The 25,778-nt window shown below is 38.5% G+C and overlaps 1 protein-coding gene across 1 annotated transcript in view; it reads left to right on the top strand.

Annotated features, from left to right (window-relative positions):
- The window catches only part of ABRACL (ABRA C-terminal like), a 40,617-nt gene extending 24,143 nt beyond the window's left edge, over positions 1-16,474 (top strand). The window contains exons 2-3 of the mRNA XM_036767897.1: positions 10,682-10,748; positions 15,852-16,474. Of these exons, the coding sequence (XP_036623792.1) occupies positions 10,688-10,748; positions 15,852-16,036 (246 nt within the window). The 5' untranslated portion in view covers positions 10,682-10,687 and the 3' untranslated portion in view covers positions 16,037-16,474. The remainder of the gene's footprint in view (positions 1-10,681; positions 10,749-15,851) is intronic.
- Positions 16,475-25,778: the final 9,304 nt, after the last annotated feature.

Here is a 25,778-nt window from a genome sequence, read left to right as displayed (position 1 = left end):
TATTTAAGAGTTTAGTTGGAAATGGACCCGACCTTTGTGTTGTAGACCCCTACAGCAGTCTGGTGAAGCCTGTATACTTCTTCTCAGAATAATGTTTTTAAATGCATAATGATAAAATATATGAAATTAAAAAGGAAACAAACTATAATGTAATATAGTTAAACCAGTTTTTAAAAAAGTTTAGGAACTCCAGTTTAAGAACCCATGATCTAAAAGAATTCACAAAATGAGGAGGGATAGAGCACGGGCCTTCCAGACTATATATCTGTACAAGATTCCTAGCCCTTTATAAAATTGTTTCCTTTTTATTACCTTTTTAAAGAATTCCATTCAATAAACATTTTGGGGTTTTTTGTTTTATTTTTAAATTTAATTAAAAAAATTTTAATTTATGAAATGAAACAAGCATTTCCACAACATGGTAGAATTTTTAAAAAGATGGTTGCACATAATAAACATTCATTAACAATTGCCTGTTGTGGTAGATTTCTGAAAAACCTGGAAAGACTTATATGAATTGATGCTGAGTGGAGTGAGCAGAACCAGGAGAACATTGTACACAGTAACAGCTACGTTGTGTGATGATTAACTAAGACAGACTTAGCTCTTCTCCTGATAGAAAATGCTAACCACATCCAGAGAAAGAACTATGGAATCTAAATGCAGATCAGAGGATACTATTTTCACTTTTTTTGTTCTTTTCTTTCTCGTGGTTTTCGCCTTTTGTTCTGAATCGTCTTTCACAACATGATTAATGTGGAAATATGTTTAACGTGATTGTGCATGTATATAACCTATATCAGATTGCTTGCTGTCTTGGGGAGGGGGGAAGGAAGGGAGGGAGGGAGAAGAATTTGGAACTCAAAATTTTACAAAACTGAATGTTGAAAACTGTCTTTACATGTAATTGGAAAAAAATTAAAATACTATTAAGGAAAAAAAGTATTGATAATAATGAGATTTAAAAAAAGAAACCCTGTTGCCTGTTGTATACAGAGCACTGTGGTAGGTCCTGGGACATGCAAAGTTTAGCTAAGTCCTCAGTCTCATAAAGATTACAGTCTAGTAGAAGCATAAAAAACATACACATTGAAGCAACTGGTGGTACCTTGGTTAGAGTGCTGGGTTTGGTATCAGGAATTCAAATTCAACCTTAGACGTTTGTGGCTATGTGACCCTGGGGAAGTCAATTAATTTCTTATTGCCTCAATATCCTCACCTGTAAAAATGGGGATGATAATAGCACCTACCTTTCATGGTTGTTGTGAGGATCAAATGAAATATTTGTAAAAGTGCTTGGCACAGTGCCTTGCACATAATAGGCACTGTATAAATGCTTATTCCCTCCTTCCTTCCTGTTTACAGAGAACATTTTAATACACAATGTGGTCAGTGCATGCAAAACAAAGTACTCTATAATGATCTAAGGAGGAAAAGTTTTTCACTAATAGAGGCGAAGGTTGCTTTTGAGTTGGGCTTTCAAGGGTAGGTAGGACTCCATCAGGTAAAGATGGGGAGAGAGGACATTTCAAACATAGCGAATTGTATGTGCAAAGACATTAAACATAGGTAAGTGCAAAGCATGGTCAGGGGACCAAGAATACTCCATTCAAGCTAGAGTTCAGAATGCCTAGAGGGGAGTAGCATGAAATAATGCTAGAATAGCAGGGCAGAAATCCGATTGTGAAGGGCCTTGGGGGCCAGGCAAAGAAAGGAGTTTACATTTTATTCTGTAGACATTAAAGATTTTTGAGCGAAGTCTTGATAAAATCAAGGGAAAATAAATGTGGCAGCAGTCTGAAGAATGGATTAGGAGGGGTAGGGAGACAATAAAGATGAGAAGGTCTGTTTGGAGATTTGTGGATTTACATTGTGGTGGTGACAGTGGAAATAGGGCAGCTAGGTGGCTGGATGGATAGAGTGTGGATCCAGGAGTCAAGAGACCTGAGTTCAAATGTGGCCTGGCCTCCCGACATTTACTGGCTGTGTGACCCTGGACAAGTCACTTAACCATGTTTGCCTCGGTCTTCTCATCTGTAGAATGAGTTGGAGAAGAAAATGGCAAACCGCCCCAGTGTCTTTGTCAAGAAAACCCCGAATGAGGTCACAAAGAGTCAGACATGACTAATCAACTAAACAATAACAAAATAGCAATATAAATAGGAGGGAGTGAATGTAAAAGGTATTGTGGAGATAGACTCTACAAGACTTGGTAAATAATAGACTCTGAGAGGTGAGGGAGAAGGAAGAGTGAAAGGCAATAGGTTTTTGAATGTGGGAGACTGAAGGGAATGGGGTTGCCACTGACTGAAGTAGTGAAGTCAGAAGGAGAAACAGGTTTACAGTGAAGGTAAAGAGCTCATTTGGGAACATGATAACAACAGCAGTGGTAACAGCTAGTATTTATATAGTGCTTCAAGGTTTGCCAAGCATTTTTCAAATAATGTCTCATTTTATCCTCATAACTTTGGGAAGTAGGTGTTATTATAACCTGTATTTTACAGATGAGGAAACAGAGACGAGGGTTGAATGACTTGCCTAGGGTCACAGTCATTAAGTGTCTGAATCTAGATATGAACTCAGGTCTTCCTGACTCCAGGTTTAGAGCTCTAACCATTGCATCACCTAACATAAGCTTGAGGTGCCTGTGAGACAGAAAGGTAGAGGGGACCTGAGTACAGTTGGAAATTCATGTCTGGAACTCAGAAGAAAGGTCAGATCTCTCTGCCGTGGTGTCGTGGGCCCTTATGCTGCCTCTAGGTCACCCTCATCTCATGATGGCCCATCTGGACCCACCCAAACCAGTAGCATCATGCTTATGATCTTTCCCCCTCCCTTCTGTCCTATCAAAACTTAACTGTCTTCTGTCATCTTCTCTGGTTGCTGCTAAGTAATTGGTTAGCTAATCTGGTAAATTAATTTCTCAAGATGGTATTGATTAATAATATATTAACCTTTCCCAGGTAACATCTGCATTCTAACAGTGGCCTTGTGGAAAAAGAAAGCCTTAATTCAAACATAGTGACTTAAATGCTAGTCATATCACACTCAGAGTGGCAGTAATATTAGGATGCTAAAAATTTGAAGAACCTTGGCTGCATAGTATCAATCAATCAACATTTATTAAGTTCCTACTATGTGCTAGGTAGGCACTGTGCTAAGCTAGTAGAACAGAGCACAAAGAAAGTGCTTGGATTTTTCCTCCCACATACCCCCCACCCTCTCCCGTCTCTCTATGATTCAAATGTTATACTCTTTTTCTTATGTATTTTAAACCTGTATATTTGTGATATACCTATTTATACATATTACTAAGGTACCCATTACTGTTTCAGCCTCTCCATGACAGTGAATAGTTCTGGTGCTGCTTACCGAGAGCTGTCAAGGCAAGTAAGTCCTTAGATCAGTTGGTCAGCTGACTCATGCAGTCTGAGGCAGAGGCAGGAGAGGGAGAGAACCAGAATTTTTAAGTACTCTGAAAGGGTGCCACCTTAGATTAGAGTTAGGAGTTGGAGGGCATTGTACACAATCAGCTTGCTGCCTTACTTTATTTTCACAGTTGAAATCCAGTATTGAGACAGGAAATAGGAGGTGTGACTCGAAATAATGAAGCTGACTTGTATGTGATAAGCCTTTTTATCCTTTGAATTAAAGGATAAAACATGTTATGATATTAGAATCATAGGATTTAGAGCTGGAAGGTGCATTAGAGAGCATCTTGTTCAACTCCCTCATTTTATTTTCCTTTAAAAATGATATGGGCATCTTTTATATCAATATCACTTCCCCAAAATACCCCACCCCCACCAGAGATCCCCCTCCCTTGTAACAAAGAAAAACAGTTAAACAAAACTGACAGACATGTCCCTGATGGCATATGTAATAGTGCATTTTTACCTAGAGGAAGGAAGAATGTATTTGCTCTCCCAATCCCCTTATTTTAAATGTGAGGAAAACTGGGCTTGTAAAAGTTTAATTGACTTACAATCCAGTCCAATCCAACAAGCATTTATGCCTATACCAGGCATTGTGCTGTGTACCTAAAGATAAAATGTAAAATCTTTGCCCTTAGAGAGCTTACATTTGACCAAGGGGATGCATAATACAAACAGATAAAGCACATACATGATAGATAATTAAAGAAAGTGGTAGACAGCACTGCTAACCAGAGGAATCAGGAAAGGCTTTGTTTAAGATAAAGTGCTTGAGCCAAGCCTTGAAGAAAACCAGAGACTTTGAGGAAGAAATGCATTCCAGACACAGGGAAAGGCATGGCAGTCAGAATTTGATCCTGGTTTTTTTCAATATATGTATTTTGTTTCTTTCATTACCTATTTCTCAATTACATGCAAAAATATTTTTCACATTCATTTTTAAAAATTTTGAGTACCAAATACTCTCCCGCTCTCCACCCCTCCTTGAGAAGGGAAGTAATTTAATATCATTTATACATGTCAAGTCATGTAAAACACTTCCATATCAACCATGTTGCAAAAGAAAACAGACAATAAAAGGAGAAAAATAAAGAAAGCTAAAAAGACTATGCTTCAGTCTGCATTCAGAGTTCATCAGTTCTCTCTCTGGAGGTGAACAGCATTTTTCATCATGAGTCTTTTGGAATGGTCTTGCATCATTATCTTGATCAGAATAGCTATGTCTTTCGCAGTTGATCATCCTTCATGTTGCTGTTACTATGTACAATGTTCTCCTGGTTCTGCTCACTTTCATTTGCATGAGTTCATTAAGTCTTCCCAGAATCTGAATTTTTTGACTCCAAATCCATCCTTCCAGGATAAATTATCCGACTGTTCCATTTCATGCACCTCTAGTACACATCCCTTATTTAGATTATTTTCATTGTTTTATTTTTAGAGCTTAGTATTTTGACAAAGGATACCTGTAGGGAAAAAAATCCTCAGTCTGAGAATAGATTTAAGGACATTTCGAGAAAAACCACAAAACCACTGTTGGTATTCACATACTTTCCATCTAGTCTTTATGTTTCTTGCACATACCTATTTATGTAAGATGCATTTTGTCTTCCTCATTAGAATGTAAGCTATCAAAGAAAAAAAGAAAAGTACCCATATGTACAAAAATATAGCAGCTTTTTTGTGATGGTAAAGAGCTGGAAAATTGAGGGAGATAGCTATCTACTGGGGAATGGCTGAACAAATTATGGCATATGAATGTGATAGAATACTAGTGTTCTTGTAAGAAATGAGAAGGGGATGGTTTCAGGAAAACCTGGGAAGACTTACATGAACTCATATAAATTAAGTGAGTAGAACCAGGACAATCTATACCATAACAGTATTATTGTAAAGATAATCAGCTATGAAAATTCAGTAATTCTGATCGATACAATAATATACAACTCCAAAAGACTAATGATGTAAAATGCTATCTACTTCCAGCCAGGGAACTGATGGTCTCAGAATGCAGATTGTAGCAAATTTTCTTCCCCTTTCTTAATTTTCCTTCCCCCCTGAAACATGGCTAATGCTTAAATATATTTTGTATGACTTCATATATATAATGAGGATCACATTTCTTGCCTTCTCAGTGCTCGGGAGAGGGAGGAGAGGGAGTTAGGGGAGGGAGAGAATTTGAAACTGAAAATAAAAATAAAATAAAAAATTAAGAATGTGAGCTTCTTAAGGGCAGGGATTGATTTTGCTTTTATTTTGTGTCACTAACACTTAGAACAGTTCCTGGCACGTAGTAAACACTTAATAGATGCTTGTTGATTGACTGACTCATGTTTTTTGCTGAGGCTAAGAGATATCCACGGATATGAGTAAGACTGGAAAGAACAGCTAGTCCTTTCCATCCATTGTAAAGTTGAAGACATCTTCAGTTTGACATTCAAAATGCTTCATAATGTGCCCCCTCCTTTCCAGTCTTCTTAAACCTTACCTTCTCCTTAGCCCCCACTCACATTATACTCTGCAATCAATTGACAATGGCCTCCTTGCTATTCCTTGAGCAAGACATCTCCCAACTCTGTGCTGTCTCTCATGGCCGGAGTGCTCTTCTTCCTCATCTCTGCCTCCTGGCTTCCTTCAGGTCCCTGTTAAAATGCCACCTTCTACAGGGAAACTTCCCAATTCCCCTCAATGCTAGTGCCTTCCCTCTGAGATGATCTCCAATTTTTCCTGTTTATTTTTTGTTTGTACTTGTTTATATCTTTGTTGTATCTGTTTACATCTTATCTTTTTTTCTCCCTCATTGGATATCATGAGAGCTTTTCTCAAATGCTTTGCTGAAATATGGTTAAATTTTATCTGCGTTATCCCACTAATAGATAAGTCTGGTTGCCCCATCAAAAAAGGAAATGAGTTCAATATATTCTTTTAGAACACCTGTATTTGAATGTTGGTCCTGCATTATTTACCACCTGTATAACCTTGGGCCTTATCTGGGCCTCAGTTTTTTATGTCTAAAACGTGGAGGTTAGGCTAGATAACACCCAAATCCCCTTTCCATTTCTAGATCTTATAATCTATTTCCCTTCCAAAATGTTTGAAATAATCATTTTAGTAGCACATTCTAGAATTTTTTAGGAAACCAAGTCAAACTCACTGGGCTATAGTGTGAAGAATATACCTTCTTTACTTTTTTTTTTTTAAATTGGCACATTTGCGTTTTTCCACATATATAATACCTCTTCTCCATGATTTTTACTACGACCATAACTAATGATTCAGCTTGAACCATTTTGATATCTCTGAGTGGAGAAAAGGGGATATGTAGGAGAATTGTTAAGGGAGACAATTGTTAAGGGAGATGTGAGATTTGACAATTAGGCGTAAGAATGAAGAATTTATTTTGATGCTAATCTTGCAAACTGTGGTGACTTAGAGGATACTAATACCCTCAAGAAGCTTATTCTTCACTCAGAAAACAACATTTCCACTAAAAAGTAAGTACAACAGGTAGACAATTTAGGTTATTGAGTTAGATATGGGGCCTGTAATTTCACTTCATCCTCTATCAATACATCCTGGTACTTTCTCTGATATTTAGAGTCTTACAGAGTTGCCTAAAGTACTGAGAGGTTAAGGGACTTGCCCAGGGTCACATGGTCAGTATGTATCAAATTGAACCAAGGTGTTTCTGGCCCCAAGTCCTGGTCCCAGTTCTCTAACTCCTGTGACATGCTACTTATCTAAACAAGTACACATACAAATTATTGTACACATAGTATATATATTGTACACAAAGTACACATACAAATGAGCAAACACTTATTAAGCAGTTACTATGTGCCTCGCGAGCATTGTGCCAGGGATACAAAGAAAGGTAAAAAAAAAGTCTCTGCTTTTAAGAAGCTCACAGACTAAAGGCAACTGTGTACAAATAAGACAGAGACAGATTAAGCTGGAGGTCATCTCTGAGGGAAAGCACCAGTGTTAGTGGGGATTAGTAAAGCCTTCTTGTGAATGATGGGATTTGTCTAGGACCTGAAGGAAGCTGGGGAAGCCAGTAGAGAGGAGGAGGGAGAGAATTCCAGGCATGAGGGATAACCAGTGAAAATGCTGCCTCAAACATCTAATATCAGTTGGTTTCAGAGTCAGAGCTGGGGATGGGAGAGTACAATCACATTGTAATTTTTAAAGGAAGTCATCAGGAAACAGGACCGGTAAGGATAAGCTTCTTGTAGGAGGTAGCTTTAAAGGAAGCTAGAGATTCTTTGAGACAGGTGAGAAAGGAGTACATTCCAGGCATGTGCAACAGCCTGTGTAAACGCACAGAGATGTATGGGGAGTAGCAAGTAGGCCAATTTAGCTAGAATATAATGTGCAAAGGGACTGATGTATAGGACAATTGGGCTGGAGTCTGACTATGAAGGGCTTTAAAAGTTAGAGTAGCAGCTAGGTGGCTCAGTGGATAGAATTCAAGACCTGGAGTCAGGAAGAACTGAATTCAAATCCAGCCTTAGACATTTAATAGCTCTGTGCCTTTAGGCAAGTTACTTAACCTTTGTTTGACTTGATCCACTGGAGAAGGAAATGGTCATTTTTAGGGCAGCTAAGTGGTGCTATGGATAGAGTACTGGGCCTGAAGTCAGGAAAACTCATCTTTCTGAGTTCAAATCTGGCCTCGGACACTAGCTGTGTGACCCTGAGCAAATCGCTTAACCCCGTTTGGCTCATTTCCCTTATCTGTAAAAGGAGCTGGAGAAGGAGATGGCAAACCATGCCAATATCATTACCAGGAAAACCCCAAATGGGGTCATGAAGAGTCAGAAATGACTGAACAACAACAAAAAGTTTGTATTTTATCCCAGAGGCAAGAGGAAGCCACCTGAGCTTCTTGAGGAGGGAGGTGGCATTGTCAGAAGTGTGTTTGAGGAATATCAGTTTGGCAAGTGTACAGAAGATTGATTGGAGAGAGAAGAGACTGGCAGGAGAGAGACCAATTAGAAGACTATACAGGAATCTGGTAAAGAAGTGATGGGAGCCTGAACTGGTGTGATAGCTAATTAAGGGGGAGGACAAGACAGACACAAAAGATGTTTTGAAGAAAGAATCAACACGAATTAGCAACCTGATTTGCAGGTTGAGTAAAAGTGATAAGGATGACTCTGATGTTGTGAGCCTCAGTGACTTTAAGAATTGTACCTCCAACAGAAATGGTAAATTTAGGAAGAAGAGAGAATTTTGGAGGAAAGGTCATGAATACTGTTTGGGATATGATGAGTTTGAGCTGCCAGTTGGAGATGTTGATGATTCAGAACTGGAAATCAGGAAAGAGAGTAGGAATGGTCATTTAGATAAATATAGATCTGAAAGACTTCTGCATAGAGAGGATATTTGAACCTCTGGGAGTTGATGAGGTCATCAATAGAAAGATAAGAGAGAAAAATAAGAGGACCCAGGACAAAGTCCTACAAAGCTATCTATGCCAAGGAGTATGAGGAGGAGGAACATGACAGGTAGGAGGAGAACTAGGAAAGGGGAGTGTAATGAAAACTCAGGAAGAAATATCTAAGATGGTCAGCATTACCAAATGCTACAGAGGCATCACTGATAACCTTGGAGAGAACAGTTTCATTGAGTTCTGAAGTAGGTTTGCAAAGGGTTGAGAGAAATTAGTAGAAAATTAGACTAGAGGAAGTGAGTATACACAATTTTGCTGCAAAGTGGAGGAGAGATATAGGCTGATAGCTTAAGTGGATGGTAGGATCAAGAAAAGAGTTTTAAATGATGGGGAAGATCTGGGCATACTTGTTAGCAGAAGGGAAGTAATCACTGGATAAGTAGAGACTGAAAATTAGAACAAGGAATGGGATGATTGAAGGGACAAGTTCCTAGGAGTGAAGGAAAGAGACTGGATCAAAGTTAGTAGTACAAGAGGTGGCATTAGCAAAGAGAAGGGCCAACTCTTCCTCTGAGACTGGATCAAAGGAGGAGAGAGGATGATGTGAAAGTGATTTGAAGTGTAGAATTCAGGATATTCTTTTTACCACGTTTTCCCCTGCTGTTCATTTTATCATTTGAGTATAACTTCTTGATACACAACACTACTCTCTTAGCCCTTTTATCTGTTTTGTTTCCTTTGAATAAGACACAGTCTTTCATCCTCACATTCCAGATATATCACACATCTGAGCAGGTCTTAGCAATACCTGTCAGGTCAAATTTACTTCCTTGCATTAAGAACTCGGATTCACTTTGTTATATAGTCCATACTCAGCAATTGTGTATAAACATCTGAGACTATGAGTCATTGTCATTGTGATTTTTCTTGGACATTGCCTTCAGTAGATTACCAGGCCCCTCTAGTGATGATATTCTTTTGTCACAGTTGTTATTGACTTTGGTTACTGGCTTGGGAGATACATGCTGGTCATTCTCTCCTTCACCTAAGCAGCAAGATGGTACAGTGGATAGAACACTGGACCCGAAGAAAGGAAAACCCAAGTTGAAATACAGCTTCAGGCCCTTACTAGCTTGACAGATCATTTAATCTCTATCAGTGTCAGTTTTCTCTTCTGCAAAATAAAGATAATAATAGTACCTGCCTTCTAGAATTGTGAAGATAAAGTAAGATAATATTTGTAAATCATTTTGCAAACCTTAAAGTTCTATGTTAATGCTAGCTGTTATTTTCAGCTTACATCCCTTTCGACCAGATCCATAAAACTTCAGGGTAATAAACCTTTTCTTCAAAAATTTTTTTTGAAATATTATTCTTTAAATTCACTTTATCAATGGCAAAGAGTCTGTCATTGCTATGTATTAATCCTTGGTCCAGAAATCCAGATCCTGTTGCTGAAGGCTGTTTTCATGACTAAGCCAGTCATCTCCCATATTCACCTTTGTTTCCTGAAATGCTTCCCTTTGGTTGGCAGCCATGATGAAAATGCCACCTGTGCCCTTCCAGTTGTAGGTTGGTGTTGTCAAATTTGAGAAGTCTCAGGAGAAACTCTATCTTGTCTGAAGGATAACTACCCCCTGGGAATATAACATATTTCTCAATTGTTCGTGTCAGTTCACACATAACCTTCCTCAGGACCACTCATGTAACCCAAGGTAAGCAAAAGTTTTGAAAGGGGAAGTAAAAATTGCCAAGTGTTATAGAGGGAAACTACTTTTTGGTTTGGTAAGACACATTTTATATAAGATAGAAATTAATAATGTTAACAACCTTTCTTTCTCCCTTCTCTTTTAAGGCCACAATGAATGTGGAACATGAAATTAACCTCTTGGTTGAAGAAATGCAGCGCCTGGGTACAAGAGGTATAAAGTTATATTTCTTTCTTATTATCCTCCACAGCAGGCTAGAACTCCAGTTGAAGAAAGGGCACTAGCAGGCATCCAGGAACTGGAGGAGACCAAGCTAGTGGTTCTGTAGCCAGCTTGTCCCTTCATCCTGCGTTTATCCCTCAGAATGTTCTCTGGAGGCCATGTTATTCCTGTGCCCTCTTTCTGATGAGAGTGGTCAAAATATATTTTATCCTCTCAGGAGAGCAAAACCATGAATGTACCTCATCCTGGCTTGACTTAAATCAAGAAAATTCTAGTCAGGCCCAAATCTTAGTCAGCTCTAGTGTTTGAATTTCTTTCTTATCCTAAACTGAGCTGTTGTTTTACATATTTTAAATGATGAGAGACCTAAATTGAAATTATACTAAATTGTCTTCATTTTCTCAGAATTCTTGAGTTTTACATAACTGCATATTCATATACATAGAATCAAAATAAGCTATTTTCCCCTCATATTCTTGTGGTTTATTTTTTTTTAATCTGCATTTCCTTCAGCTACACACTCATCAGAAGATAATGACATGTAAAATTGGTAGCATTAGGACTTTTTTCTTTAGTGACAATGAAAGCTACCATTATATGTGAAAATTCAGGTATTCAGTTGGTTCAGATTAGCTATACAAGAAACTGGAAAGCATTTTGAAAACTCTAACAGCAATATAAATACTTAGCAACTAGGATAATGCAACCCAAAGTTTAAAAAAATGAGATAAACCCACAAATAGCATACATTAGCATCTTGGGAAAGTTGTTTTTGTTTTTGTAGCTTTATCTCTTCTTATTACCATTTGCTTTGCTTAAGAATAAGAATCTTTTGAAATGCCAAAATGCTAAAACTCATCATCAGTAGCTAGTTTTTGCCATTTCTGCCTCCACAATTTCTTACACCTATCCACTTCCCTCTATGCACTACTCACATTAGCAGTCATATTAACCCATTACTTCAGGTCCTCGTCACCTCTTAACCAAACTTTTGCCAATAACCTCCAGTTTACGTTCTCTCCTCTCTCCAATCAATATTTCACCCAACTGCCAAAATAATCTTTCTAAAGCATATCTCCCTGTGAAACTCCTGCTCAGGAAACTTCAGTGGCTTCCTAAAATAAAATACAAACTTTGTTTGGCATTTAAAGGCCTTTGCAATCTGGCTCCAGCCTTTCTTTCCAGGCTTACTGCACATGACTTTCCTTTGCATGCTCTATATTCCAGGCATCCAGGCCTACGTGCTTTTCCTGAGAACTTGGCCCTCCATCTCCTGCCTCTGTGTTTTGGCATAGGCTAGCTTCCATGCCTGGATTGCAGTTCTTCCTTTTTTCTCCCTTTTAGATTTCTAGCTTACTTCAAGGCTTAGATCATTGTACTGGAAACCTTTCCCGATCCCTTTAGTTGTTAGTGCTTGCTCCTTCCGTTTCAAATTATCATGTATATACTTACGTATTTTCATGTTGTTATTACTACCTCCACTGCTATACCTCCCTACCACTCCCACTGCTATATCTGCTCCCCGCCTCCCTCACCTGCATGAATGTAAGCAATGTAGATTCCTTGAGGTCCAGAGCTTTTTTTTGCTTATCTTTGTCCCTTATCCATATTAGGCATTTAACAAATGTTTGTTGGAGTGGATTAGAATTAAATGTCTTTGTTTGGATTAGAAATTCATTGTCCCTTATTATGTCTTCTCTGATCACTATTCTCCTTGTTGATTTACTTCGCCCTTAATTCACAGATCAACCCTCCTCTCACCCTCATTGAGATAACCCTTTTAAAAAAATAGACACATTTTTTGACTAGTTTGTAAAAATGTGACCAACCAGGTGAAAATGATCTCTCATTCAACAAATCAAAAAGTAAACATTGACTGCCTACGATGTGCTCAGAAGTATGTTAGGTGCTATACAGAATACACTCGTAGTCTAATTGGGGAGACAACAACATGAAACAATCAAGAGAATAATCAAGGGAGAAACTGTATGCAATGGGAATTCTGAGAAGGGAGAATATTAATGGAAACTAGAGAAGTTAGGGAAATTTTATGAAGCAGATGGGACTTCAGCTGGGTCTTAAATTATGGGTAAGGTTTGGAGACAGGAAGGCCTGTTATGTGAGCCAAATAGCATGAGTCAATATTCGATAATGAGTCAAGTATGGAGAAAGGGACACAATTAAAAGATGGTAAAGAACTTTTTTTGTCCCCAAACTAAGAGTTTTATTGAAAAAAAAATCAACCAACCTATTTGGTATTTTAGAGTCTTATTTTCAGTCTCACTTTTGGTCCCCTCCCACATCCCCATTTTCCCCAGGTTCTGTCAGGACACATTACCCTCACAGTAAAAGAGAAGCAAGTATATATATCTACCTACTTTTTTAGGTAGTACTTTTTTGTTTTGTGGGTTTTTTTGGGGGGGACTCTGAGGTGGGAGACAGAATGGTATAGAAGTGGAAAGATCAGAGGAAAAAGAAGTCTGGAGATTCGGGTTTTAAGTATTCCTTTTGGTGATAATTATTTGGGTGATTTGGGAAATTTATGCCTCAGTTTTCTTATCTGTAAAATGAGAGGGTTGGACTAGGCTATCCCTAAGGTTCCTTCCAGCTGTAAGTACTATGATCCATGATATAGCTTCTTCTCATGATAAAGGTCTACAGGCGCCCTTGGTAATGTTTCTTGGCTCCATTCACTTGTGTTGAAAAATCTGACTTTACATTTATGTCATAGTGTACTGCTTTTGTACTACATGGGAAAACTGGGCATGCACACTTTTTTATTTTTGTTATCCCTTGGCCTAGTTGTAAGAATAGTTTGAAATAGCCCTCAAAATGTTTAAAGCATGAAATATTTTTCTGCTACTGAAAAGCTACTGACCTGTTATTGGTTACAATTTAAATTGGAGCATTTCTTAAAATCCATGCTGTGCTTAACAAAGCTAGGTCATTTGAAGATGATGGCAGGAGAGCTGACATCACTGGAGATGTTCTGGGGCTTGAGGAGAGGGAATAAACTTAAGGCAAAAGTCCTTCAGGCAAATGATGGGCCAAGTTTAACCAGATTGCCTGCTATAGCTAACAATATAGTTAGAATTTATATAGAGCTCTATGTACATGTTTTCTCATTAGATTCTCACCATAACCCTGTGATATACAGATGAAGAAACAGGCTGAGAAGTTAAGTGACTTGTCCAGAGTTACATAGCTAGTTAGTGTCTAAAGCAGGATTTGAACTCAGACCATCTTTCAAGTAAACCAACGAAGCATTGCAGGGAGCATTGCAGAGGAGAAGGCAGTAGTCCATCGGTGTTAGAACACAGGGTAATTTGAACAGATGAACATTCCAATAAAGATGATATCTGAACTATGTCAAAGGATCTTAACTGAAATCTCAAAGGTAAAAGTCTGTTTTATTGGCAAAACTTTACCGAAGATATTTTATTTCACTATGGACATCATCATTTCATAGCTGAGCTTACGTTTTAAGATATAAAGGTGTCTCACTGGTTTTTGGCACAGTCGACATCAGCCTGGCATTTGACAACATCTGTCAAGTATTGTCTTCATCACAGGCTTTATACTAATACTTGTTAGAAGATCATTGGCATTTCTGTGCCACACAGAAGAGTAATTGAGAATTGGTTTTTGTTTTTGTGAAGAAATGAGATTCAGAACTAACTTAACTAGGTAGTTGGGTTTGGACTATTGCAACAGCATTCTGGTTGGCCTCCCTGCCTCAAGTATCTCCCCACTCCAGTCCTTCCTCCACTTGGCTATCAAACTGATCATCCTAAAATGCGGGTCTGACCATGTCACTACCTTATTTAATAAACTCCAGTGGCTTCCCATTGACTCCAGGATAAAATGTAAAATCCTCTGACTTCTAAAGCCCTTCTTCATAATCTGGCCCTTTTCGTCTCTCTCCAGCCTTCTTACACCTTGCTATCTTCCACGTACTCTATGATCCAATGACTTCGGCCTCATTGCTGTTTGTCATACGAGATATTCCCATCAACTCATTATGGGCCTTTTCACTGGCTATCAGCCATGCCTGGAATTATCTCTTTTCTCACCTCTATCCATCTTCCCTCAAGTTTCAGCCAAAATCACACCCTTTGCAAGAAACCTTTCCCAGATCGCTTTAATATTAGTGTCTTCATCTCCAGTGTGTTTTGTCTATGCCTTGTTTGCATGTTTTGTTTTGGTTTTTTTTGCTGTTGCCTTCCTCATTAGATTGTGAGCCCCTGAGAACAGTAACTATTTTTGCCTTTCTTTGTAACCCTGGTACTTAGCACAGTGTCTGGCACATAGTAGGCACTTAATAAAACATTTATCGACTTTGTAGGCTTGACTTTTTAATAATGTGTCAAATTGTGTCTAAATGTTTTGTTCTATTCTTGAGTCAGATGGCATGAAAACAAATTATATGATTATAGATAATAACTTTTTACTTTATTACTTCAATGTGTTACTTCTGCTACATTGAAACTCCCCTCTTTTTTTTTTCTTGGTTAGTTTAATCAACTATTATGGCCAAAAAAATAATTATCACCTGGTGGCCAGCCCCTCTGGACATATGAGTTACTCTGAGTTAACGAGACTAATACTTGGATGATAGTGGGGCGCTTGACTTTATGACTTTCCAGCTCAGGAGGACCTGCTGGTGCTCCATTGGCATAGACTTTGAGGACCCTGAGTCGCTGCCACCCAGGTGGAGGCATCACAGGAGGACTTTTGTGAAAGAATAATAAAAATAAGATAACAAAGTAACAATCATTTATTAAGTGCTTGCTGTGTATGAAGCACTGTGTTTCTTAAATACCTTCTTGGAAGACATTATGTAGTGCTTGTCCTGGTTGGTATATGGCAAGTATGAAGTTTTTGTTTGTTTGGTTTTGGGGGGAGGATGAGGGGAGAGTGTATATATTCATTCTCCTTGAAGCTCATTTGGAAATTAATTAAACTTAGGGGATTGCATTAACTTTTATATTATTTCATGGACAAACTTATTAGAAGATGCTTGTTAAAGATTATATCAATTCATCATAGATGGAGTCAAGAAACTCCCTAATAACTTTATCTTATACGGATTAGGTGCTGATGGAAAGCTAAGTGTGAAGTTTGGGGTGCTTTTCCAGGATGACAGATGTGCCAACCTCTTTGAAGCCCTGGTGGGGACCCTCAAGGCAGCAAAGCGTCGGAAGATTGTAACTTACGAAGGAGAACTGCTCTTACAAGGTGTCCATGATGACGTTGAGATTATATTGCTTCAAAATTGATGTAATTTGTGTATCATTTGGGCATTGTTGTTTTTGTTTTTGGTAAACTACAAATAGGATTCTGAATTGAAAGAAAAAATATCAAAGTGTTTAATGTATTTTTCTATAACTTTGTAATCAAAAGACTTGTATTTTGGAAGACAGTCGTTTTTGTACTCCTTAGAACATGTTAGTGTATTGCATTACAATATTGAAAAAAACTATGATTTTTCTCAGGAATACATTTTGAAAATGTAGGAAATGAAATTTGTGTGTGTGTTTGTGTGTGGTATTTTGGGGTTTTTTTGGTGGGAGGGGGTGTTTTGTTTTAGAAACCCATTCTTAAAGTGAATCTGATGATTATTGCCATCATGTGAAGACAACAAATTATAGTGATTTACCTAATTTGATGACCAAAATCTACAGTTATTATGTAATAAAGCCATTTGCATCACTTTAGAGTTGCCTTCTTTATGTTTAAATGTATTTGTGCATTTCATGGTGTAATTTACTCTAAGGTAAGGTCAAAGAAAAAATACTCTTAAACCATAGGTTTTAAATTTTTAATGGATTGATGTCAGTTGGCCAGATAACAGCCAGAATATTGTATTCACTTTTGGGTGCCAAATTTCAGAAAGGGGATGGAGCATACAGAAGAGGGCAGCCAAGAATGGTGAAAGACTTACAGTGGTGAATGCCATACAAGAATCAATTGGAAGAGCTAAGCGTGTTCACTTTGGAGAGAAGACTGAGGGCAAACTTGATAAATGTTTTCAAGTATTTGAATGGCTGATCAAATAGAAGAAAGCTTAGACTTACACTTCTTGGTCTTGGGAGTAATAGGTGGAAGTTGGAAAGAGACAAGCAGGCCTGGATGTGTAACGCTGGGCAAGCTATTTAACTACTGACTGCCTCAATTTTCTTTCTGTAAAACAAGGATAATAATAGCATTTAAGTTCTAGGATTATTTTGAGGATAAAAGGAGATAATATTTATAAAGCACTTTGTAAACCTTAAGTCATTACATGTGTGCTAGCTATCGTTATTATTAATACTATTACAGTTATTATCAAAGTTATCAAAAAGTGAAGTGGCCTGCCATAGAAAAAAATTAGTTCTTCACTTGAGGTATTTACTTGTCTAGTATGGCTTGACCTTATTAGTGAGGTTCCTTCCAACTGAAATTTCTGTTGACCAGTGGATGATTCCATCGAGTATTTTTTGACTTACTATTTGTTTATTATTAGGATGCGAAAGTATAAAGTCAAGTCCCTGTCCTTATGGATCTTGGAATTTAGCTAGAGAGAAAAGAATAATCAAACTGTTAGAAAACAATCTAAAATATTTATATAAGAGCCAACATATTGCAATGGAAAAAATATCAGACTGAGTCAAAAAACCTGGATTTGAGCCATCCTGATACAGATCCATTCACACAAATTCTCAAGTTCAGTTACTCCCAGGTTCTAAGTCCTGTGTTGGCCTTTGCTCTGTCTTACCCACGGCTCCTAACAGATATTCCCTTTTCTATATCAGCTCTGGCTTTCTGTCATAGTTCCCAAAACAGTGATACTGTTCCATGGAAAGAAGCACAAGAAGGTACAGCCTCACACTCTCTGCCTCAGGGCCTCTCTCCTTCCCGTACTCCCACAAATTCAGGCCAAGCTGCTGGCTTTCATTCTGGCCTCACTGTGACTTTACTCACAAATTTACTCTTTCCTGAGCACTCAGTTTCCACTTAAATTAGGGAAAGGGAGGAAATAAGCATTTACTAAATACCTTATGAATATTATCTCATCTGATCCTTACAACAACCCCAAGAGGTAGGTTCTATTGTTATCCCCACTTTAGAGTTGAGAGAGCTGAGGCAAAGAGAAGTTAAGTGACTCTAGGCCCAGCATCTTATCCCCCACACCACCTAGCTCCCTCAACTAACTAAACATTAGTGTTAACTAACTATTCTTCCCTAACTCACATCATGAATCACTCAAAGCCCGACACTAGTATCAACAACAACTTTATTAACACTGTTCTCTTCACATGCTACTTCACATTCCACACTAACTACACAAGCCCATTACCAGCATGGGGGTGGGATGAAGGGAAGGGATATCCTGATGTTCTCACATGTGAGAACATAATGAAGGTGGCGGTAGGGGATAGTAATCCACAACTACAGGAAGTTGTGAGTAAGTCTTCTTTACCTCAACTTGTATCTGCCAGGGCCAGCTAGGTGACACAGTGTTGGGTCTAGAGTTAGGTAGACTCATCTTTCTGAATTCAATTCTGGCTTTAGACACTTATTAGCTATGTGACCTTGGACAAGTAACTTAACCCTGTTTACCTCAGTTTCCTCATCTATAAAATGAGCTGGAAAAGGAAGTGGCAAACCACTCCAGTATCTTTGTCAAGAAAACCTCAGATGGGGACGTGAAGAGTTGGATACAACTGAAAAGACTGAACGGCAAACAGTAGCTGCCACCTCTTTAAAGTCAATCATATAGCTACGTGGGTGTGGGGAATTCACAACTTCTGGGAGCCTTACATTCCACAACTGTAAAATGGGGATAATAATACTTACAACCCTACAGGAATTGATTCCAGAAAAGCAATTTATAAAAGCACAAGGTACTATATAAATGTGAGTAATTATATTTCTTAAATGCTATCTTGAAAAAATTATTGAACATCAATACAATCACAATAAAAACCTGTTTTATAATCATTTACAGTTAGTCAATTTCCATTAATAAAATAAAAATTGTCTTCCTTTTTGCCATGTCTGTTACTACCTACTTTTCCTTGTTCCTTCTTCCTCCAGAAGTAAATACCAAGTATATTTGTATGTGTGTGCGTGTATATTACATATGTGTATGTGTATATATATGCATGTATCTACACACACACATTGTCAAACAAAACAAATCAGATTGGTCATGTCTAAGAATGCACATCTGTTTTTGTACCTCTAATCCATCACCTGTCTGCCATGGGGTGCAAGTTATTTTTCATCCTCAGTTTTTTGAAGTCATGATTGGTTGTTGCTTTGGTCAGCATTCAGAGATCTATCAGAATTATTTTCTGTCATATTGTTATGGTCATCGAGTACATTCTCCTGGTTCTTTTTACTTCACTATGCATCAGTTCAATACAAGCTTCTCCAAATTTCTCTGAATCTGTCATATTCCTTTCCTCGTTTCTAATAGTGCAGTAACATTTCATTGCATTCATAGATAATAGTTTGTTCATTTCTTCCCCCAATGCAGAATACCTATTTTGTTTCCAGTTCTTTGCTATGCTAAATAGTCCTGCTATAAAATTATTATACAAATTATTCTTTTCCCTCTATCCTTGACCTCCATGGAGAAAATGCCTAATAAAAATATCAGTGGGTCAAAGAGTAAGTGGAGTTTAGTGACTTTTTTGGGTATAGTTTCAAATTGTTTTCCAGAGTGGTTGAACCATTTCACAGTTTCACCAACAGTGCAGTAATGTATCTGTCCTTCCACATCTCCAACAATTGCTATTTTCTTGTATTATCATTTTTGCCAGTCCTTTAGATGTGAGGTAGAACCTGAGAGGATTTTAACTTCTATTTTTCTTAGCAATTTTTTTCTTGTGGTTGTTAATTGCATTCACCTTTGGCTTCTTATCTCTAAATCATGTGGTTTCATCTAGTGAGCCAGTCAACAAGCATTTATTCAGCATTTACCATGTTCCAGGCACTGTGCTAAGCACCAGAAACACAAAGAAAGGCAAAACCAGCTCTGACCCTTAAGGAGCTCACGTTCTAATGAAAGAGACTAGCAAAAATAACTAGGTACGTGCAAAATAAATACAGAATAGGTGGAAAGTAAGCTCAGAGGAGATGTCACTAGTAAGTGAGGAGGGGGGGGAACAGGAAAGGCTTCCTTCAGAAGGGTGAACTGAAAGCTGAAGGAAGCCAGGCTCAAAGTGAGGAGGGAGAGCATTCCAGGAACTGGGGACAACAAATGCAAAGACATTGAGGTGAGAGATGGAGGAGGTGAGGTTGAGATAGAAATAGAAGAGTTAAGGATTGATTCATGGGGAAGTAGGATAGGACTTAAGCTGATAATGATAACAGCTTGCATTTAGTACTTTAAAGGTTTGCAAAACACTTAAGAATATTTCATTTTATCCTCACAACAACCCTGTGAACTAGGTGCTATTATTATCCTCATTTTACAAATAAGGAATCTGAAGCAGATGGATCAGGTGACTTGCTCAAGGTCACACTGATAGTAAGGTCTGAAACTGTATTTGAACTCAAGTCTTCCTGACTCGAGGTCCAGTATTCTGTCAGGGAGCATTAGAGAAGAGGTGATTTAGGGGGAGAGTTGGTGATCATGAAATGTTTTTGTGACAGCAAGAAAACCAGCATGGGTAGATAGCACTAGATTGAAAGTCAGGCCCAAGAGTTTGGAATTATGGTAGGGAGTATGGCACCATCATATATTCAAGAATGGGAGAGTATCATAAATAGGTAAAAGCAGAGAGCAAGCATTCACTTTGTGTTACATACAGCAAAAAGGCAGCTCCCTGCCCTCAAGATGCCTATGTTCTAATGGAGGAAGACAATACATCAAGAGAGTTGAAAGTTTGGGGTGGGTGGGAGAGGAAAATGTTCACACAGGATCACAATAGTAAAATCTATTGGGACAGAGGCACAGTGTTGAGAGGAACGAAGGATGAAAAGTCACAGAATGAGCTAACCAATGGGACAAGAAGGCTGGAGCAGTTTTAGTGTGAAAAGTTTCAGGGTGGGAAGGTAGTTGAGGCATTATGGTGAAGTCTGGAGAGTCAGAAGCATAGACAGAAGGGGAATGAAGATTGTGATGAAACAAGTGCTTTAGGAAGACTAGTCTGGGTTTTTAGGTTGGTGTGAGAAAAATTGACATCAGGGAAGTGACAGTTATACAGGCATGATGTGAGGAAGGCCTTGGTTTAAGTTGGGGGCAATAAAACAGAAAGAGATGAATACAAGACATGTGTTGAAGGGATAATTAACAAGACTTAATGACTGAAGCAGGTGAAGGAAGGAGAAGGGGAGTAAACCATAACTTCAAGGTTGAGCCGTGGTGATTGGGGGGAGTTATTCCATTGGGAGACTAGAGAATGAAAAGTTGAAGGAGGAGCTGGTTCAACAGAGAAGATGAGGATTTGTTGTGATCATCATTTTATCTTCAGTTCCAATAAATTAGTATTTTCATTAACAGAGCACATAAGACCCTATTTTGACAAAGTCAGTTACCAAATTTTACATCAGTAGAAAACATTCAGGGAAAAGTAAATGTGTCTGTTAAACTTTTTTCAGGGGAAGCTGACAAAAGATTTAGGTCAGAGAGCTTTTCTAAGAAAAATTCAGTAATAGGTTGGAAATTATTAAAGACCTACTTGGTAGAAATGGATAAAATTATCCAAGCTTGATGAATTTATAATCCAATAAACATCTACTAATATAGAATGTGGCAGCTAGGTTTTGCAGTGGATAGGGTGGTTGTTTGTCCTTCCTTCTTGAGGAAGACCTTGACATCATGGAAGTAATGCCATGACATGCAAATGAATTGGATTTAAGTGAGGGAGGGCTGTGCAAAGTCACCAGCCTCACTTCATTCTGGCACAGTGGAAAGACCTGTAGTCAAGAAGACTCATCTTCCCGAGTTCAAATTCGGCCTTAGACACATACTGGCTGGGTCACCCTGGGCAAGTCACTTAACCCTGCTTGCCTTAGTTCCTCCTTTGTAACATGAAGTGGAGAAGGAAATGGCAGATCACTCTAGTATCTTTGCCAAGAAAACCCTAAATGGGGTCAATAAGAGTTAGATACAATTGAAACCACTGAACAGCAACAAATGTGGAAGGTGTGCATAAAAAATAATTTTGATGGTGGGAGTTTTTATTGTTCACATCTGTAATTTCATCAGGGTTGGGATATCCTGGTGTGGAAACTCCCTGCAGCACTGTAGATCTACAACTCTTTAAGTGATTTTCCTTTGGTCACATATCCGATATATATCAGAAGCAACATTTTAATTTATCTTTTATTGACTAGAAGTCCAATCCTGTATTCACTATGCCATGTTACTCTTTTGGGTACATATTAAAAATGTGTTAGATCTGACATTTGTTCCTCTGGCTCCAAGACTTTATAGATTCCTTAGTAGAGAATTTATATGTCTTATATATAATGTACAGAAATATCATGGTATGTGGAACATACAGTAATGGCTTTGGAATCAGAGGATCTGGGCTCATATCTTGCCTTAAAATAGCTTGTGGTACAGTGAAAAGAGCCTTGAATTTGGAATACAAAGACCTAGGTTTGAATCAAACCTCTGCCATTTAGAATACCTGTGTGATGTCGAACAACTTCTATGAGCATCAGTTTATCATCTGTAAAATGAGGCAATTGGACTAGAGGACCTCTGAGGTCCCATTCCAGCTATAGATTATGATCCCATATAGTACACACAGGCCATAAAAGGAGATATGCCTTCACATAAAATGAGGGCTACCTTTATTGATAAATGTCATCACAGTAAAATTCTGCACATGGCGTTTATGCGAGACAACTGATAACTCTAGTTTATCGTATCTACATGGCTGGTCTCCCTGGAAACTGATGAAAATTTTATTTCTGCATGTTATTACCAACCCACATCCCAAGTTTCCCATTCCAGTTGCTGCAAATTCAGCCATCTTTTGGCAGCCTGGAGTCATAAATTTAAAAGCTGTAGATAAATGTCTACTTCTTTGAATTGTTATTTATTTAGTGCTTATGAACCAGATTTGTCTGATTCCTGAGTTAATCCCTAAAGTTCTAGAAAAAGGGAAGAGAAAGATCTATGTGCGGAGCAGGACCAAATCTGGAAATATGATATAGTGGGAAGGGTATTGGATTTGGTCTCAGTAGACCTCAGTTCAAATCCCGGTGCTTGTGCTTATTACCTGTGTGAAATTGGCAAATCACTTAATGACTCTTTCCTCATTTGTAAAATGGTGTGCCATTGTGCTCCGAGATCTCAAGAAACAGCCTCACATCCAGCTGTTCTAACTATGAGGTTTGTTGGTAGTACACAAATTAATGTGGTAGACAAGGAATCATTAGCTCAGCTCATTTCCTGCATTCTGGGGCCCAGTTGTTTGACGCTGGTCTTGGCAGGGATTTCAGCACATTTCCAAGAGAGACCAGCCCTGCCCAGAACTAGAGGCTGGATGGAGTGGCCAGAGTGAGGTAGACAGGTTTTTATAACTGAGATAGACCAAGGAAGGATAGCACCTTTAACAAATGTAGCAATCTAGGATGAGGAGATGTAAGCAACTTTAAATATGCCAATCACAGATTGGTCAGATAAAGTTAGTTATAGGAGTTAATAGAATTCTTCTGGGGCTAAGGGCATCCATCCATGGATCCATCAGTTATTCTAGCTATTTCTGTCTCTGTCTCCCATTTTGAGAAGGGGTGCAGTCTAACTAGATTATGCCACAGGGATATGGAATAGATATGGAACAGCTCTTCAAAATACCTTTATTCTAAACCTATGATCCCATGATATAGATATGAGGTATAACTCTAAAAGAATGAGGGAAGTTTTTGTTTTTGGGTAGAAGCAATCATTTTGCTTTATATTTTTGCTATAAAGATAGAGAGAGGGACTCCAGGGGTAGGGAACCTATGGCCTCGAGGCCACATGTGGCCCTCTAGGTCATCAAGTGCAGCCTTTTGACTGAATTCAAACCTCACAGAACAAATCCCCTTAATAAAAGAATTTGTTCTGTAGAACTTGGACTCAGCACAGAGAGGTGACTTGCCCAGGGTCAAAGCCAGTATATATCAGAGGCAAGACTTGAATCCAAGACTTATTGACTTTGAGGCCAGCTCTCCATTGACCATGTCGTTGCATAATGTACCAAAAGGTAAAGAGGAATACCTGGCTCTTTTCTTTTTCATAGCTAGATCTCTGGGAATTTCTACCCCTCTTAGAAATAGGAAATTATCCTTATAGGATATGGAGACCTTCAATAAATCTTGTATGATCAAAGAATAATTCCTCATTTGGGGGGGTACTGAAAATTTGTTGGGTTGTTTAAGAAAGCTTGAGGAATCTATTCTAGACTAGGCCAGTAATTAACTTCTGTATTTCAATCTATGGAGATAAGAGGCTTTGTTAGCATCTGTCAGCTGCTTATCAGCATTTATTGGTGCTATTTAGATGTTTCTTTTAAAAGGTAATTAAACCTAAACTAATTGGTCCTAATTCCACCCTCTGGAGCCATGGTAATCCCACTTTCACATGATAGTTCTTTGTATACTTGAAGTGCAATCAGGTGCCTCTGTCTTCTCAAGGTTAAACATCTCCAATTCACTTAACTGATCTTCCTATAACCTAGTGGCACACATTCATTCATTCATTCAACAAATTTATTGAGCACATACTATGTGTAATCATGGGAGATTGTTGTTTGTCCTTCATTTTCAAAGAGGACCAATGACATCATGAGGTGATATCTTAACTTGCTTGTGATTTAAGTGAGACAGTTTCATAAAGTCATCAGCCTTCCTTTCTCTTCCAGAGTCATCAAAATCCAGTGGCAAGACAAAAGTCAGGATGATTAGTGATGGCCCAGGATACAGTGGATGTTTTTGGCATCTTTGATGTCTGGCCAAGCTCTAAGTGCTCCACAGAGCACTTCAGCTTCAGAGCACTGCTTCAGTTGCTTTCTTGGACAATGGAATAAATTGTTCTATCTGCCCATTTCACTGAGGGAAGTCTTCACATGCTTAGGGTAGACATACCCCTAATTCGCCAACAGGTTTGAGGCCTATCAGTTACCCTAACTCTTCTGGCATATGCTATGGCTTCTTGGAGCCACAAGTGAGAGGTGGGTGAAAGGTAGATACCAAAGTTGGATGAGCAGCCCTGAAAAGGACTTGGGAAGCCCTCACACCGGAAGTGCTAATCTTCCCTTAACACTGCAAATACCCCAACCACGGAAGATACAAAAAAAAGATTTAGACATATTACCTATGTGCCTTCATGGAGCTGGCTGCCACATCAGGGATGGTGAGGAGGCAATTAACGGAAGGGGGGCGGGAACACTGGGAGAGTGTATGTTCCTAGTCATGATTTAAGAGGTCAAAGTTGTGGTCTGAGAGGAAATTGAGGGTTTAAGGAGTGAACAAAACCAAAGGCTAGGAAGGTAGGTATAAAGGCATTTGTAGTATGGATCAAAAGCCTGAGATTAGAGGTCAGGGAAAATACAGTGATGGTAACAGTAATACCTTAGGATTTAGTGAAATTATCCCAGGTGTCCATGCTCAAGACAGCTCTCTCTTACAGTGCTGACATGCAAGCTCCATCTCTTCACTCCCTTGTATCAATGATACTGTAATACCCAACAACAACCCTCTCCTAGATTAGGAAATGAAGTCTCTTAAGGGTTTTGAAGGCTAAATCAATAAAATTGAATATGTGCAGTGGCAGCAAATCTTGTATCCATTTGATCACACAGAGCAATGATCAGATTTACATATATAAAGTCTCACATGCATATACATATATATATATACATATACATATATATATATATATTTGCTAGAGTTAAAGCAATACTTTAGAAAAGCTTCAACAAAAAGAGTGAGCCTCAAAGCTTCCTGTATGAACCCACATACCATGCCTTCAGTTCAAGGGAAGTTGTGGGGAGTCAAGATTAGCACACTCCCTAGCACACCATTGTCATA

The sequence above is a fragment of the Trichosurus vulpecula genome, chromosome 7, assembly GCF_011100635.1.
Source record: "Trichosurus vulpecula isolate mTriVul1 chromosome 7, mTriVul1.pri, whole genome shotgun sequence".
In the NCBI taxonomy this organism is placed as follows: Eukaryota; Metazoa; Chordata; class Mammalia; order Diprotodontia; family Phalangeridae; genus Trichosurus; species Trichosurus vulpecula.
This window is presented reverse-complemented; position numbering and strand designations above follow the sequence as displayed.